Below are 16925 nucleotides of genomic sequence, written 5' to 3'. Positions count from 1 at the left end.
GATGTTATTTCAAAAATTTAAATTCTTGAAATGTTTGACCTTTTTTTTATACATTGGAATACGTTTAAACCAACCAAACGCAGAGCGATTAACAATTTTTTGGTTTGATTTGGTTTTAATAGTAGTACTCCTCAAAAGTTATCAAACCGAAAATTATTAAATGCTAGTTAATTTCGAGTACGTCGTGTCATACCAGTCAAACCGAACCGCTGAATTGAAGAGTACCGAGTGCCATGTGAATAAAGAAACAGACAACTCGTTTTCTGCATTGTACTCGTTTTCCATTTGAAACTTGCTCTCTATGTCTTGCCTTCCGAAGCATCCAATAAAACAGCCAGATCCGATACGTTTTTAGTCATTTCTTTGGAAATCTCACAAAAACTGAGGATATTGACATTTTAAAGATTTTTTAATTAAAATGATCTTAAGATTTGAAATTGATAGAACTGTTTCCTGAGTTTGTTCCCCGTTAATGTTTTCGGCCATGCCGTTGAAAATCGCTGTTAAACAAGGATTAAAATGACAATTTTTTTTTAAAAAGACATCCACTTTAATAAACAATTGACCAAAATGGTTTAACAAAAATTGAAGGTATTTTTATCATTTTCTTCTTTATTTAACAGAGATTTTTCACGAAATGACCAAAATGATGGATGTTGTACAAACTCAGGATCACTTCTATCGACTTTAAATATCAGGAACCAGTTCTATCGATTTTAAATCTCAGGGACCAAAGTGATGAGTTCTGCCAATCTCAAAGATCATTTTGGCTAAAATGCTTACTTTTAATTACGTTAGTTTAACAAAGCCCGAATTAAAACGGTGCTAATCACCGGTAATGATCAGAGTGACAAGCTAATGAGTGGAACAAGAACTCGAAAGAACTGCATACAGCTCTAACTGTCAACATAGTTTCGACAAGGAATGCCCTTGTAAAATCTCAACAATGATGCGAGGACCCTCGACTGTAAGTTTTTGATACAAGCTATTCTGCTTCCACACCGTCTCCAGGTGACTCTGAATCGTATACGTTTCAAAAAATTTAAGCTGAAAACCGCCTTTCAAACTCGACATTCATAAACGACTATAGAACAGTCATGGAGATAGCAGCTGAGCGAAGCTTCACGCCATCATCGTTCCACTTAGACTGCGGGGCAGTTGCTCCAGCGATGTATGTCTGTAACAGAAAATGGGGAGAACTGTTAACATGACGAAGATATAGAAACCTTTGCGCGAACAATTCTATGAGATTGTAGTATTCAAGTTCAAAGTTAGGGGTTTGAATGTTTCGAAACTACGTGTTGACAAACCTTTCCACCGTTAACAGCAGCTACAAGCGCTGCATGCTGTTCTTGCACACCAAACTCGTAGAAATAATAAGTCCTGAAACGTGTTGAACAACATATATCAAGACACATATTGCAAATACCATTTGCAAAAACATCCGAAAAGAAGCTATGGTTGCACACGTTGTTCCAATGGCTATATCTTACAAATGGAGCGGAGCTTAGAACCTTTCCAAGTAGTGTACTCACAGACAAAATTCATTATATTCAGTTAAGCATAGGGAATGAAGAATACGCGATAGCATGGCAGGCATGACTTCTTTCTTGAGAGAGAAAAGAAAGCAAAATCGAGCTTACCTAAAACCTTCTTCTTCCTTTATCCTTATAGCTCGGGCAGAGTATACAGTTGATCCAACTGCAATTGCAGAGTGATTAGGAATCAATACAAGACATAGCTGAAGGAGGATAAGGAGAGAAGCAAACTATATGTTTATACACATTCCCGTATGCTAGAATTTAGAACAAGCAGAATGTAAATCTCGATCAACGCTTATGTATAACTAAAGTTTTAAACCCAATTTTTTTGGTTTACCAAATCAGAGGCTGAGAAGACAGAAGCCATGCTACAATGTACCTGGAATGAAGATTTTAGCCGCCTCCTTCAAGGAACCTAAATCTGTTATGTCTTTGGCCTGTCCAAGTTAGCATGTATCAGATAAAGTTGTCTTACATTAGCATTTATCAAGCAATTTAGAAAGAGTAGATAATGGAATCGCCTAATGTGGATTCATGACGATATAGGAAGATGTTATGCTTCTAAAACTGGATCAGCCATGAATAAGATGGTGACTTTGCTCTAAGATATCTATACATATCGCAAGGTTTATAACTTAAAAAGCCAAAAATATCTGAAGGGTCGACAAGTAATGAAAGGTGAGGTTTTTGAAAGAACATTCCTGATGACCACCCATGTTACATGAGCTGAAGAGGAAGTCCGAGAGAGAGATCCAATTCTAAAACGAAAACCATCAACTGAAACCATACATGCAATGAGAAGATTTGGATGACAAACTCCAGTCCAAAACCAACCTAAGAGGAGATAAACAGCTATAGTATGTATATATAACTGTAAAAGTTCCACACCACCAGCCATCTCCTCACACAAATAACACCAGAAAAATATATCAGTATGCCTATGCAAAAATAACACTACCCTTATGTCCATAAAACATTCAGTTTGGCCAGATACCGCCTCAATAAACAATTAAACACAGTGGCTACAAACCAAAAAAATTAACGAGAGAGAGAGAGGGAGAGAATAAGAAAAAGGCACAACATTCATCAAATTAATGAAGTACTATTGTTAATTCATGCGTGTGCACAGACATGCTCTAGTAATATAGCCATAGAGTAAATCAGTGTTCTAAAAGGCCCCGCCTAGGTGCTAGGTGGATGGCCACAGCCACAATAAATCCCTAGGCGTTTAAAAAATAAGAAAAGGGTGCCTACACCTACCTAGGCGTCCGCCTACCCCGCCTAGATGCCTAGGCACTAGGCCCCTACCCGCTGCCCAACTAGTGCCTATTAGAACCTTGGAGTAAATCGGTACAGGACAAGTTCTATAAAGAAAAATCAGTGACTGTCACTACCAACCTCTAAAAAGGTGATCTTGAGTGAATTGGATGGGCGAATAACAACACTCACAACCTCATATCTGCATCAACCAATAACAAGAAGAAAAACATAATAAATATTGAAACTGATACAAATTCCTGGAAAGCATGGCCCAATAACAAAAACTATTTATCAAAGAACTGTTCTACATTGTTGGTTTTGCTTTGTGCAAAGAAAAAAGCTTTAAATGTGTAAATTTAGACAAAACTGAGACAAACAAGTTAACAAAATCTTTGAAGAGAAGGGAACTTGTACAAATGGCATACCCATCAGCAGATGCAAAACGCGCAGCAAAGGTCTTGGGCTTTACCTTATCTCCATAAAGGGACAATCCCGAGTTGTAATCCTAGAGTTTAAACACAATGCCGCATCCAGTTAGGAAATTGTGAACATTTCGAGATTACATTTACCAAATCCTAATTTACTGGTACAGCAATCAACTTGAAGAAACAAAAAAAATGAACTCTGAAGTATCTGTATCTGAAATTTCTGATGTCAGGATAAAAAAATCAAGTAACTTTACGAAAAAATGCAATCCGAGAACTGCCCAGAAAAGGCAGTAACTTTACTTATCATAAACCCTTTGATATAATCCAGAGAATGAAGCTTCCCCTTAAGCCTAACATTATCTCTCTAATCCAGAAGTAAGCCTAATAAGTGGAACATATGCAAGTTCGAACCTTTCAGGGTACCAAAAACATGTTGAATGTAACTATAATTTTTGAGAAACTTAGGAATTTAGAAAATACAAAATCTTCAAAGTTGTTGAATGTAATGTTACCTCAGGCTCTTGAACGTCCTGAAACTGGGGAGGGACCCTAATGGCGAACCCATCGCCGAAGAACTGGAACCAGTTTTTCGTGTTGGAGATGCCGGAAAGGGCGGGTCTTGGAGGCGGCGGTGGAGCTTGTGGTGAAGAATGGGCAACTGGGTATTGATGAGGGGTCAGAGAAATGAGGAAGAGGGAGGTTGTCTTGAGGATCAAGTTTCTTTTGGAGGAGGCGGGAGTGCTGGTGGGGAGAGAGATTGTGGGTTTTGGGGTGGTGGGATTAGGGTTTTGGGGAGGATTTGGTGGGTGGGGAGAGAGGGAGAGAAGAAGAATGGCCATGAGAGAATGAGGATGGCATTCATGGCTGTTGAAAATTTGGAGGGAGATAATGTGGGGACAGGATTTGGGGGTTTTTGTATGTCTGGATTGGGAAAGTTGGCTTTAGGGATTTGGATAATGGAAAAGGGTAGTTTGGTCATTTGAACTTATATTGTGCCAAAAGATCAAGACTTTTGCCACTGAATTGGTCACTTGAACTAAGTTGATCCTGTAAGTGACTCTTTACTACAGTGGTAAAAAAATGTTGAACCCTTACACGACGGCATTCGAACTCCGTATATGGCTAATCTAACACCTAATCTAATAAAATTCATCGTTTTGATAAGGAGTATGTGTGAATAACAATGTGAATAACAATGCCCTAATAGTCGGTTTGGAGTTCACCATTTAAAATTTGACATTTAAATATTCAATGGTATTGTACATTTTGTAAATTAAGCGTTTTATGCATTGTATTAACATGTCTTGATATAACATATGATATGATAATGTGGTATGACTGATTTACCCAATAAATTGACTCATAACATCTACTGTTTAAGCCAATAAATTTACAATTTTAAGTCAATCATATTCTGACTCGGTGTAGAGGATTTGAATCCCACCAAGTTACAATTTGGGTCATTTTATGTGTAAATTCCATTATTACCCTTGCTATCAAGATTCAACTATATCAACCAAACAATTGATGTGTATAAGAAGCCACTTTTGAAACCAACAGAGAGCTTCCATGTTATCCACATTCAAGTTCAGCCAACCAATCCAAAAACAAAAACAAAAACAAAAACAAATCCAAACCACCCAAAAATAACACCAAAACATGTAGAAAATCAAAACCTCCTCTCTCTCCTCTCATGGTTCACCATTCCTAAATTCCTTGCTCTCTCTCTCTCTCTCCCCAATGGAAACCATTCTTTCTTCTCCCTCACTCTCTCCTTTCTTCAACCCAAAACCTTCTTCTTTCAAGACCCTTTTGCCCCCCTCCCTCCAACCCAATCCCAAGCCTCTCCTCATCACTTCAAGCCTCAAAAATCACTCAGTTCAATCACCAAAAACATCTCTCCCAACACCCACAAATTGGGTTTCTTATGCTCAGCAAGGACTAGCTGCTCTTGCACTTTCTTTGGCACTGAACTTCTGCCCAGTTTTGCCTGATGGCAATGCACTAGCATCTGAGTTTGATGTGCTCAATGAAGGACCCCCAAAAGAGTCCTATGTTTTTGATGATGCCGGCGTGCTTAGCCGCGTGACCAAAGCGGACATAAAGAATTTGATGCAGGAATTGGAGTACAAAAAGAACTTCCGGATCAATTTCGTCACTGTTAGAAAGCTCACTGTAAGTTTGTTTCTGTCTTCTAAGGTTTGTTACTATGTTTGTTTTGAGTTTTGTGAATTTTGACCTTTTTGGGATACACTCTTGAGTTTTTAACTTCATATACATTGTATTTTAAGTGACTCACATTCACCTGTTAAATCCCTTAGAGTATTTCACCGCACATCCAACCGTTAAATTCAAAAGTATGTCATACATTAACGGACACTATAATTTTTTACGATTTGGTTGCAGAGCAAAGCTGATGCATTTGAGTATGCTGACCAAGTTTTGGAAAAATGGTACCCTTCTGTTGAAGAAGGCAACAATAAGGGCATTGTTGTGCTCGTCACCAGCCAAAAAGAAGGTGCGGTCACAGGTGGTCCTGCGTTTGTTCAAGCTGTTGGAGAAAATATCCTTGATGCAACTGTGTCCGAAAACCTTCCTGGTAACTATATGTCTTTACTTTTCTTACTTCAAGCAACGGTTCTTTTACGATACTAATATTTCGTGTCAAGTCGTAGTTTCTGAGCGTGATTCAGATCATATATAATATGTAACTGAGAGTTGAACTAGTTTTCTTCAATTGAAATGTCGGGTGGCGGAAAGCAGAGAAATGTAATATGAGTACCGAGTAGAGAAAGGTAATGCATTAAACCAAAACTCGAAGCACACAAGTATTACAACAATTTCAATTCATCTGGCATAAATTTTTAGCTCAGAGGATGCGGATACTCGGGTAGCTTAGTATACACGATCCAACGAAACAGAAGTTTTAACTCGGAGCTCCTCTTTAAGTTAAAAATGTTAGATGTTCTCTGTTACAACACAGGAAGTAGGATCTAGTTAGAATTCTCGTTTGTAGTTTGGAACTCGTGTAATCATAGAAGACTGTTGAAGTGAATAGTTCCTGCAAATTAAAGGGCGCCACGCGCACAGCGAGCCTTTGCAAATTGTTTGGTGAAGGACCACATGTGACATGTCCGATAGTTCCATACATGATACGCCATAGTTTTAGTTTGTAAGAATTTTTCAGCTAAGTTGATGAGATTATTGGATGTGTTGACTGCAGTCTTGGCAACAGAAGAAAAGTACAATGAAGCCATTTTCAGCAGTGCCAAACGGCTAGTTGCTGCGATTAACGGACTTCCAGATCCTGGCGGACCCAAAGTTAACGAAAACAAACGGGAATCCAACTTCAAAACCAAGGAGGAGACAGAAGAGAAACGTGGGCAGTTCACTCTTGTAGTTGGAGGATTGCTGGTGATTGCCTTTGTTGTCCCTATGGCACAATACTATGCTTATGTCTCAAGGAAATAAGAGTGGAACTTGTTCATCAGTTAGATTCGTCTTCCATTATTTCCCATAAATTTCGAAAACATGTATAACATGCAGTTGTACAAATCGATCATATTAAAATGGTTGATGAGAGACTTGAAATCAGAGAGGAACATGGTTCTTGTTGATATTTGTAAAAATATAATTGAACTGAGTTGATTACACGCGAATGCTTTCATTTTCGGCCACAACCTGTCTGCTTGCGTATGATACAACGGTGTATACCCGCTTATGCAGATGAATTTTTATATGAGAAATATGCATCCAGTGCCGGACTTTGAAACGGAATTTCTGTATAAATTTGTGAGAACTTAAGGTTTACTGCTACATTAAAGACTTAGCCTTACAAATACCAGACTAATGTTAAAATATGTAAATAAAACATGTTGGGGCTTCAGAACTTGAGCTTCAAAAGGAAAGGCATTTTGTCCGCGAAGGGCGGATCAGAATACTTTCCAGTGAGTATCTTTGACGAAACAAACTGGTTCGCAGCTTCGGTGTAATGAATTCCATCCCAACTAATGTAATCAGAACTATCGGTGCATCCTTTTGCTGTGACAGTTGTTCCGTTCAAGGTCTTCGTTTGTCCACAGGTTATCTGACTGTCATAGTTCAACGGTGGACCTCCATACCCGCAGCAAGCCATAATAGGTTGTTCAAATCCTGCAGATACAATTGATAAAAATCAGATATGAGACGATTAAAACAGAAAGTAACTACGCATATTCGGTATAATTCACAATGAAGAATTTTAAGGTCCTCAGATGTACAAACCATTTTTCGAATAATTTGATATGAGCTCAGATTTGATCGAAAAGATATCAACATAAATGACACTTGCATCCGAGTACTGGCCTTGCAACTTTTTGGTGAGGGCATGAAGCTGCAGGTTAAAGAGTTTAGCAGCTTGGTTGTGGTCGCTGACGCATCCTTGTTCGTCAAGCTTCGATGGATCAGTTCCAAACTTGGCAACATTCTGCGTCAAGCACCCGAGAGGACCCGTGTTGTGTATCCAAAAGTTCCTACCTCCTTGGTCATATAATCTCTGAAAAAAAAAAACAATGAATGTTAGGTGGATGTCATCCTTCAATTCAAATTATTGATCATCCTTGTTGTGATGATGTACTGACCTTTATTCCTGTTTCGAATTCTGTCAAAATCATTGGAATGGAAGCGAGAATCTGATCCAATGATTTCGAATAAAATGCACCAGCGAGATCATTCTGGCCTATATCGAACATGTAGAGCCCCTTCGCGAAAAAAACTTCCGCGGGCAGATACTTGGGAAAGCTCCTACCTCTAGCTAGCAATTCAAGAACCTTGGCTTTGAATCTAAAAAACTGGGAGACCTGGACCCCGAAAGAAAACGGGCTGATGGATGTTGCAGTTGCTGGAAGTATAGTTGACCCTGCCGCGGCAAAGTTGCAACCCTTTTTGAATATTGGCAGGCCAACGGAATCCAGATAGGCATTGAGAAATGGAAGCTGCATTGCATTCACTGCAAAACGTTATACACAAAACATAAGGACACGTTCATCACAAAAATGTACAAGTGCTAAGACCATAGACTTAGAAATATATGTATGAATTAAATGCGGTAGAACAAAGCTAGGAGGGAACAAAATTGAAAAGTTACAAAGAAAATCAACGATGAGGCGGCCATCGGAGTATCTCCCAGATGGGGTTTTGAAATAAGATTGTCCATAAGGAGGAAGAATGCTCTCAATGCCGGCGGAAACAAGATTGCCAGTGTCGGAATTCGAATCGCCAAAGTTGAAAACGGCAGGGTGGTTGAAGTGGATGGATTTGGAAAGAGGTAAGGAGATGGAAATCAATGTGAGAATTTGAATGACGCAGGCTTTGGCAGCCATGGAAAATGCAACAGGTTACTTCTTAGGCTGTTGCTTTCACTTAATGAAGCCTTTGACGATACGTTTTTGACCATACGTTTTTGTTTGGTGAGCTGTTGTGGGGCTCAAGTGTAAGTTGGTGGTCTGCTTTCACATGTGGAAAGCCAAAGGGCCAAGACAAAAGTGATATTAAATTTATGGGAATGAGGATTCGAACTGACATGCAAGAGATGAGTGTACTGTCTTAACCAACTGACTTATGTTTTGGAACAATACCTATAAACGTTTACATGTGTAATATAAAAATGTGAAAATGGGATAAACCGTTGTGGGGTAAAGTAAAAACATTGCAAAAGTGAGTTGTGAGAAATTTACTGAGAAAATCTATGACGGACGGCCATGACAAAACCTCCCAGATGGAGTTTTGAAGAAAGACTGTCCATATGGTGGTGGGAGCTGGAAATCAGCCGGCAGCAAGCACGCTGTGTCGGAGTTTGAATCGCCGAAGTTGAAAGTGGTGGGGTAGTAGAACTTGGTTGAGTTTGAAGAAGGTAGAAAAATGGAAAATAAGGTGAAAATTTGGAGGGTCGAAGTTTTGGTAGCCATGGATGAAGAGACTTGATGTTCACGGACGTGTTAATTAAGTACCAACCACCAAAACACAGTGATGCATCATGTGTCGTATGGGGCCAAGTTTATGAGCATAGTGAAAGCTTAAAAAGTTTGATTTGACTATTGGCATTCCTCGTGTAATTATCTGAATTTTAAATTGAATATTTTATTGGAGAAGGTTAATTAACACATTAAACGAAACGTAATATGAAAATGATTTTTAATTTACACACTCTTTTACTTTCCTTACACATCTATAATTATTCATGATCGTTGAATTAAATAAATTTAAAAGAATAAAAAAAGAAATAAACATAAGTGTGCAAGCGAAGAAAAAATGCGTACAAATTATGTTTCCATGTAATATATGTGCATGTATAATTTAGACAAATACACCTATGTTCATAATCTATACTAACGAGTCCCTTAGGGGCATCTGATAAAATTGGAAGTTGCATGTGGTCTACTATCTTAATGGATAAGATTTTGGGTTTTTACCTAGGCGTCTCTTGGGTTCGAAACTCTTCTTTCTTAATTATGGTAATAATTTTGACCCCTTCCTTTAATAATAATAAATTTAAAAAAATAATCTACACTGACTGAAAAATTTTTAAACTTAAAGCTAAAAATAATTTAAAGCTTATTTAGTAATTTAAATCCACTTTCGCAAACATATTTTTTTCTCTCCCAGACAAATAAGCTTAGTTCTAATAATACTTACAAATAAGATGATAATGTAATATCATCACTATAGATATGTGTATGTTCATAATTTGAAAATAATTCTCCTACAAATATAAAATTAGAGTAGAAAACTTGTGTAGTTTTATGCGGAGAAAATTGAATTTAAAAGGTTAAAGTCATATTTTCAATATAATATTATAATGCATGCACGAGATACATAGAAGTTTGTCATCACCCGCAAGTAGTGCATGTGAGTAATAAGCCCAGAAACTTACTCAGAAAATCTACGATCAGACGGCCATCGGAAGCCCTCCCCGATGATGACGGAGGATTGAAGTAGGTCTGTCCATAAGGCAGCGGAAGGTTGAAACCAAGCCCAGCACCAAGCTCCCCGGTGTCGGAGTTTGAATCCCCGAAGTTGAAAACCGCCGGATAGCTGAACTTTATCGAACTGGCAGCCGGTAAAGCAGTTGCCAGCAAGGCGAACATTCTGAGAATAATGTAGTTCTTGGCAGCCATGGATGTTGAAATATGAAAGCTTAGGACAGAGAAGCTGCAATGTGATTGAAGCATTGTGCATGTGAGTGTGAATTTATAGGGTTGTTTTGGGTAATGTACCCGAAGTTTTCTTTCCTAATTTTTGGTGGAAAGCAAAGTTTTCCTTTTTCTTGCCCAAAAAAGGTGTTTCCTTTGAGTTTCGGAAATGCAAATATTGCCAAAAAAGCAAAGTTTAATTGTTCAATTACGATTCTGCCCTTCATGCATTCCAATTAGCCACATCTAAATGTACGGACACAGCTATATGTGGCTAATTAGTCCCCGTAATAAGAAGGCTTCTAAGGGTGTATTTGGAATTTTGAAGAACCAGATGGGATTCTTTACTACTTGAAGCAAGAACTACATGAGGACCTTATAGCAAGCAAGGGCTCAAAACTTGTATTTTTGAAAACGTCTAAAAAAACTTTTTTTTTTGTTTTATCCTAGAGAGAGTTCGAAACTATTACAATAATTTAAGAGAGGGAAATTTCGAACCTAGGATAATGGGTAGAAATAACACCATATCTACTAAGATATTGGACCACATGCTTATTTTTTCCTTTCTTTGTGATTCATCTAAGATTTTGTTTCCAAGTCCCATTAGACCAAACATCTAAAGATGTGTTCTTCCGAAAGCTCAATACAATGTGTCCGCTCTCTTGCATTAACAATTGGATAGTGCTATTTACATATTCTTTTTTATCTACCGCCCAACCTTGTACTTTTTGTCCACTAATCTTTTTTAATTCATTCAATCTGATTTTGAAAATTGAAAAAAGTTTGTAAAGAGGTAAAAATAGGAATATGGATACCACCACCCTAAAAATTAATGCCCATCTTTGTAAACTAGAGTGATAATGTTGCCCTGTAAAAATAGATTGTTGATGCCCATCTTGACCTCACTCTTTTTTTTTTCCACAAATGTTCATGCATTTGGCTTAACGTGTGTCGACCTGGCAATTTTTAATAGTTAATTTTTAATAGTTAATCTTACATGTTTAACCAGGTGACGCTTTTATCAAAAAATTTCTCATTAAATTGTAATTCAATTTTATGTTGAATATAATATGAAAATGCTAGTCTCCTCATTGTTTTCTTTCTATAATTATCTTCTTGTTGCTTTATTTGTGTTCGTTAATGAATTCGTGTTAGTGTTAAGTAAAGATTTGTGAGTAGTGATGATAGGACCGAGTTGAATTGATCAGACCGAACCGAGTCAAATTGACCAGACCGAACCGAATACAGGTTAATGTTTTCAGTTATAAGAGTTTGAATAAAACTGAACCGGACCAAACCACCTTTGGTTGGGGTGGGATAAACGATGTCGTTTTACTCTGTTTTGCTTGTAATTAAAACCTGTGCTTCCATGGCGGGTAGTTGATTCCGCAGCCCAACGGACATTCCTAAAACCCTAGAATCTCCAACCGTAAAATGACGGCCACGGCGGAGCACGACCTCCTCCATCCTTCAACCCCTCCGTGTCTCCACTTGCTCTCAGCTTTCCTCGCCATGGAGCCCACCGACTCCCTCATCGCCTTGGCCCGGTAACTCCCCCGGCGCACGTTAACACAACGCCTTACTATCCAGACTTAAGAGCACCGATTGCACCAATTTTTGAGCTTTACGCGCTATTCGGTGCACTTTAGCGTATGGTGGCGCAAGCTAGCACCTTCTTCTTCTTGTTTCTGAATACCTTGTATTTGTGAATTTTGCAGGGAATGCGGCGGAGGGCGGGTTACTGAGAGAGTGCAGAGGTTCATTTGGGATCATTGCATGGGTAAAAATGTAATTTTCTATGCCCTCTACTTATTGCATAGTTTGTAATTACATATTTGAATTGTTATACTTTGATTGCTGAGAAATTTGGGGGAAAAGAATCGATTTTTGTTCTTTTAGTTGATTGTTTTAGTACTAGTGAAGCAATTCAGTGTGGAAGTTCTATCATTTGTGGCGTGTTTGTGGCGTGTCCGATTGGGTGTGGCGTGTTTGTTTTGGGTGGAATCGAATTCCTATGTTGGAAATCTTACTTTTCGAATTTCTTAAGTGTAAATTTTGGCTCAGTTGAATGCTCAACGCAGGCTGGGAAATTACACGCACCGTACCTGAAGAAATTTCTGAAGAAGCTTATTGCCGAAGTTGAGTTGAACTGCGGAGATGTGTTGGATGAGCTATACGAGCATTACGCCCATTTCATGACTTCCTTGAAGGTATAGCTGATGTGCAATGTTTGAAGAAGCTGTGCATTTACGTTATTCGCTTGTTTTCAAGTGGAATTAACAAGCTGTTTTGTTCATTAGGACAGTGATCTTGAAAGAGACAATGCAAGGGTCTTCAAATCCATTTCGTTTCTGTTTCCCGATGGTATAATTCATGTGATGTTGGTTTATTATGGAGTTTGTCATTCTTGATTAGCATGTTGATTCAATGACTTTGTACCTCTAGGTTGTTTGGAACTTACAAGTTGTCCTGAGTCGCGGAAGCTGATGGTTCCCCTGCACTGTTCACTCAACATGCTTGAAGGAGATACCGGGTATGCTTAATCGTTGATATCTTTTAGACTTTTATCTTCTAGTTGATATGCAGTACCTTATTTTCTGTGTTACGTTTTCTACGTGCACAGTATACAAGAATTTGACAAGTTTTAGCATTTTACATGTTTTAATTGGTTTGTACTAGTTCATAATAATCACTTCATTTTGTTATTACAAAGGGTTAATTATTATTGGCTAGTTTTAATGCAGGTGTTCAGTTTGGCCGTCAAGTCTTTATTTATCAGAGTGTATACTTTCGTTTCCCGACTTATTTACTAATAAGTCGTGCTTTGAGGTAAGTTCAATTTTCTAGCATTCATCTCATCGAGTTGCATAAATGGCCTCTCCATAAATGGGGGTAAGGCTAGCCGACATTCACCTCTCCCAGACCCTGCGTAAAGCGGGAGCCTTGTGCACTGGGTACGACCATCTCATCGAGTTGCACAAACAGATTATTCGTTACATGAAGGGAGCCATGATAATCCAAGAGCTGGCTGGCTTTGCTGTTGCCTGTTCAACTGATGTCTGAAATAATCAGCTAAATTATGTTTTGTGGGAAAAGTATTCTTGCTAAGCTAGTTATTACCTTTTGTTTCTTTTTTAAAGCACATTTCTTGTTCTTTCCGTGCACTTTTATTCATGGATTTTGTTGTAGTATATTTGCTATGATGGCCTACGTGCATGTTACATGATTATATTGTTTACTGTGAATAGGTTGGCTCGGGTGTTGGTTTGGTTGGTATCTGCCTTGCCCATGTCAAGGCATCGAAGGTATGTTATCCAAATTTGAAAGAAGAGGAAAGCATTCTCCTTTTATAGTACCATTAGATTTTTCATGAATAATCAGCAAAAGGTCTAGGAGAATTTCTGTTCTTTCACCGCACACATGAATTATTTTAAAGTGATACATTATTGTCGGTGACATTGTGGATTCAATTAGGACCGAGGGTGATTTAACATGATATTTTCAGTCTTTTAATATTAAACACATACCTACCAACAGACACATGTATCACTAATTATAATAAGGCAAATGGCGTCGGTATTCAGCTGAGGAAAGTTTGTGTTGGATATAGGTGATCCTAAGTGATGGTGACCTGTCAACTTTAGCAAACATGATGGTCAATCTGGAATTGAACCACATTAGCGTTGAAACTAATATGTCAGAAACTACCGAAGATCCGTATATGGTGAGTCACTTACCATGATTTCACTCTAGTTGGTAAATGAATGGAATTGACGGGGAATGAAAATTGCTCGACTTGTAATACCATTAAATTATAATAATCTTAACAAACTCAGGTAAAAACCGTAAAATGCCTTCATCTACCTTGGGAGTCTGTCTCAGAGAGTGAGCTTCAGAACCTCAAGCCAGACATAATGTGAGTATTTCTTTCATGAGACTGCAGACTTCAACTACCAACGCTTACCCCTATCAAAATTTAGACTACTTTAATTCCTTGCTACGTTAATCAAAGTTTTGAGATAGTGATATGTGATAAAGTTAGATTATTTCGGGATGCTGCAGTTTTGTTTAGTTATTTTGCTAGAAAGCTATGCTAATTTGAGTAATTTCCTTATTTCTCATTCAACAGTTTGGGTGCAGACGTAATTTATGATCCCATATGCCTCCCTCATCTTGTTCGAATACTTGCTTTACTTCTAAACCAGATGAAATTGGAAAGTAAAGGTGCTGATGGTAGCGTCAATGGATATTGTCAAGGGAATGGCAATGGCGATAAATTTGATGCTTTCCTAGCCAAAAGAACAGATAACAGTGCCACAAATGCTGGATCAAAGAAAGGTTCGATGGCTTTTATCGCTACTGTCATCCGCACTATTGACACATTCGATAAATTTTGTGCTTTGTTGGACTCGGCTAACCTTATCATCAAAGACGTAACCGAAACACTTCGGCCTTCGAATTTGCTTCCGTACATGCAGTCATATGATCGAACCGCTGTTCGGCTGTTTGCCATCTCATGTAAATAGGCTATTTGAACTTCTAGTTAGGCACATTGTTGCTCAACGGCTACAAATGTACGGCATGTTCCCGCGATTTGAAGATTTTTGTTGTAAAAGTTGTAAGATTTGTTAAACTTGTAGGGTGCGTTTGTTGTACCGGACTGTCTTGGACTGGACTAGCTGCAGGGGCTAAGCTGGACTGGCTTAGACTAGACTAAGTTGGACTAACTTAGGTCCAGCTTAGACTAGACTAAGTTGGACTAACTTAGGGAAACGTTTGGTGCAGTGTCGGACTAATAACCAAAATAATAAAAAATAATTCTCTTTTTTCTTTTTTCTTTTCTTTTTCTTTCTCTTTTTTCTAGTCAACTGCATTCCTTCTCCCGAAAACAAATGAACTCTGTACATATATAATTGTGCACCAAATGGATCCAAAAAAAAAATTGTGCCCTAATTTCCCTATCTAGAATCTCCATCTCTCTCTCGAAAGTTGCAGAAAGAATTTGGTATGCAGAGCACCCTTGGGTTTTGGTTATTTCCTTTTGGATTTGAGGCCACAAAATTTTCTTATCAAATCTGGGTTTTGCAAAGATTCAAACGAACTTGGTTTTGCAATTCGAATCTGGGTTTGCAATTCGAATATGGGATTTGCAATTCGTGTCTGGGTTTTGCGATTCAAATATGGGTTTTGCAATCTTAGCGAATCTAGGTTTTGTGATTCGAGCGGATTTGCGAAGATGTGCAGATGTGTGCAAAGAGAGGACGTTATGGTTGCAGAGAAGATGAAGTTGTGGTCGCAAAGAAGATGAAGCTAGGGTTGCAGAGAGAACGCTAGCAGAGCAACGGGAGTAGGACGAAGTAGGCCTTAGCTAGTCCTGTGGTTTTCGGGGACTCTCGCTAAGAATTGCTAGCGATGCCGTTAGTCTGGGCGAGTCCCAGCTAATCTCATTAATATTACTCCCTCATCACAACAAACGCTGGACTACACTAAAAGCTAATCCAGTCTAGTCCAATGAAACTTAGTGAAGCCAAACAAACGGGCCCGTAAGGTACTTTTAAAGGTTGTAGGGTTTTTTTTCTTGTTCAAGTGGCACACAAATTTGGGAGAATTTCTTGGGTGCGTGTGACGCTATCGTCTCACCTATACGCCCAAGACACGACAAATCTCACCTAGTAGCAACTATTCCATGCGGCCGTCCGTAAGTGGCAAGTGGGGTGGGACCACGAGGTGGACCAAGTGCTGACAAAATACAATCAGCTCTTGTTTTGCTAATGTGGCCCCATGAACACGTAGTTTGGTAGTCGCACATTCTGACCCCACACGATAAGTGTTTCGGCCCAACAATCATGGTATGGATGTTTAGACCCAAGAACTCCTCTTAAATACAAGAGAAGAACTTATAGGGAGCGTTTGTTGCACCGGACTGTCTCGGATTGGACTAATTTCAGGAGCTAAGCTGGACCGGCTTATACTAGACTAAGTTGGACTAGTTTAGTGAAGCGTTTGGTGCAGTGTCGGACTAAGAAATAGGATAAGGAAAACAGTGTTGTCACCAGTTTGGTGTTTGCTCATACTAGGACTACATTATTGTTCTATATTAATTTCTTTTGACATGCCCCAACCCTGATATTCTCCAAATACCAGGATGGGCACGTGATGACCGACACCTGAGGGTGACGAAGCCATTTTTAACATGCATACCGATAAAATATGTAAAATTAAACCAAAGCAGAATCATGTTCAGAGCATACAACTACTTAAGAATAATGTGAAAGAATTATAATATAAGGTACGAATAAAGGAATGAGTCATACACTGAGAAGACTCGGAGATGCCTAAGCAGAAGTGCTCTTACGCCGGGATCATGTACCTTGATCCTAACTTCTGAGGGAGCGCAAAAACAGAAAAAATGAGTGGACCAAAGTTTATAATAATAGTACTAATAATAAAAATAAAAAAAAAACCATTTTCTTTATGAACATAGTAACCCCCTATTTTGAAAACACATATATAATACTACATAGTAG

General features: G+C 38.6%; 4 protein-coding genes across 7 annotated transcripts; 2 read left to right on the top strand and 2 right to left on the bottom strand.

Annotated features, from left to right (window-relative positions):
- Positions 1 to 764: 764 nt before the first annotated feature.
- Positions 765 to 4146, bottom strand: LOC103433980 (uncharacterized). The gene is made up of 7 exons (XM_029101468.2): positions 3742 to 4146; positions 3227 to 3306; positions 2940 to 3000; positions 1921 to 1978; positions 1644 to 1701; positions 1311 to 1383; positions 765 to 1177 (listed from the first exon to the last, which is right to left on the bottom strand). Exons 1-7 carry the CDS (start codon positions 4066 to 4068, stop codon positions 1085 to 1087), a joined length of 750 nt encoding a protein of 249 aa, XP_028957301.2. The 5' UTR covers positions 4069 to 4146; the 3' UTR covers positions 765 to 1084.
- Positions 4147 to 4766: 620 nt separating this feature from the next.
- On the top strand, positions 4767 to 6882 carry LOC103433981 (UPF0603 protein At1g54780, chloroplastic-like). The gene is made up of 3 exons (XM_017331730.3): positions 4767 to 5404; positions 5636 to 5828; positions 6453 to 6882. Exons 1-3 carry the CDS (start codon positions 4970 to 4972, stop codon positions 6698 to 6700), a joined length of 876 nt encoding a protein of 291 aa, XP_017187219.1. The 5' UTR covers positions 4767 to 4969; the 3' UTR covers positions 6701 to 6882.
- A 109-nt stretch (positions 6883 to 6991) lies between these two features.
- On the bottom strand, positions 6992 to 10425 carry LOC103408558 (GDSL esterase/lipase At1g54790-like). Of its 4 annotated transcripts, XM_029101467.2 has the most exons (6): positions 10140 to 10413; positions 9687 to 9701; positions 8355 to 8594; positions 7849 to 8216; positions 7493 to 7763; positions 6992 to 7381 (listed from the first exon to the last, which is right to left on the bottom strand). In XM_029101467.2, the coding sequence occupies exons 1-6, from the start codon at positions 10381 to 10383 to the stop codon at positions 7113 to 7115; spliced, it is 1407 nt and encodes a 468-aa protein (XP_028957300.2). In that variant the 5' UTR covers positions 10384 to 10413; the 3' UTR covers positions 6992 to 7112. The 4 variants fall into 4 exon arrangements, with proteins under 4 accessions (XP_028957300.2, XP_008345621.3, XP_008345622.3 ...); XM_008347399.4 differs by lacking the exons at positions 8355 to 8594; positions 9687 to 9701 and having other exon boundaries at positions 10140 to 10425; XM_008347400.4 differs by lacking the exons at positions 9687 to 9701; positions 10140 to 10413 and having other exon boundaries at positions 8355 to 8818.
- Positions 10426 to 11703: 1278 nt separating this feature from the next.
- On the top strand, positions 11704 to 15228 carry LOC103408556 (uncharacterized). The gene is made up of 10 exons (XM_008347397.4): positions 11704 to 11945; positions 12117 to 12186; positions 12480 to 12608; positions 12699 to 12762; positions 12844 to 12931; positions 13143 to 13227; positions 13647 to 13703; positions 14009 to 14122; positions 14235 to 14314; positions 14528 to 15228. Exons 1-10 carry the CDS (start codon positions 11833 to 11835, stop codon positions 14922 to 14924), a joined length of 1197 nt encoding a protein of 398 aa, XP_008345619.3. The 5' UTR covers positions 11704 to 11832; the 3' UTR covers positions 14925 to 15228.
- The last annotated feature ends 1697 nt before the right edge of the window (positions 15229 to 16925 follow it).

The sequence above is a fragment of the Malus domestica genome, chromosome 04 (genome assembly GCF_042453785.1).
Source record: "Malus domestica chromosome 04, GDT2T_hap1".
Taxonomy (NCBI): domain Eukaryota; kingdom Viridiplantae; phylum Streptophyta; class Magnoliopsida; order Rosales; family Rosaceae; genus Malus; species Malus domestica.
The sequence above is the reverse complement of the archived record's forward strand: the minus strand, read 5'-3'. Positions and strand labels throughout refer to the sequence as shown.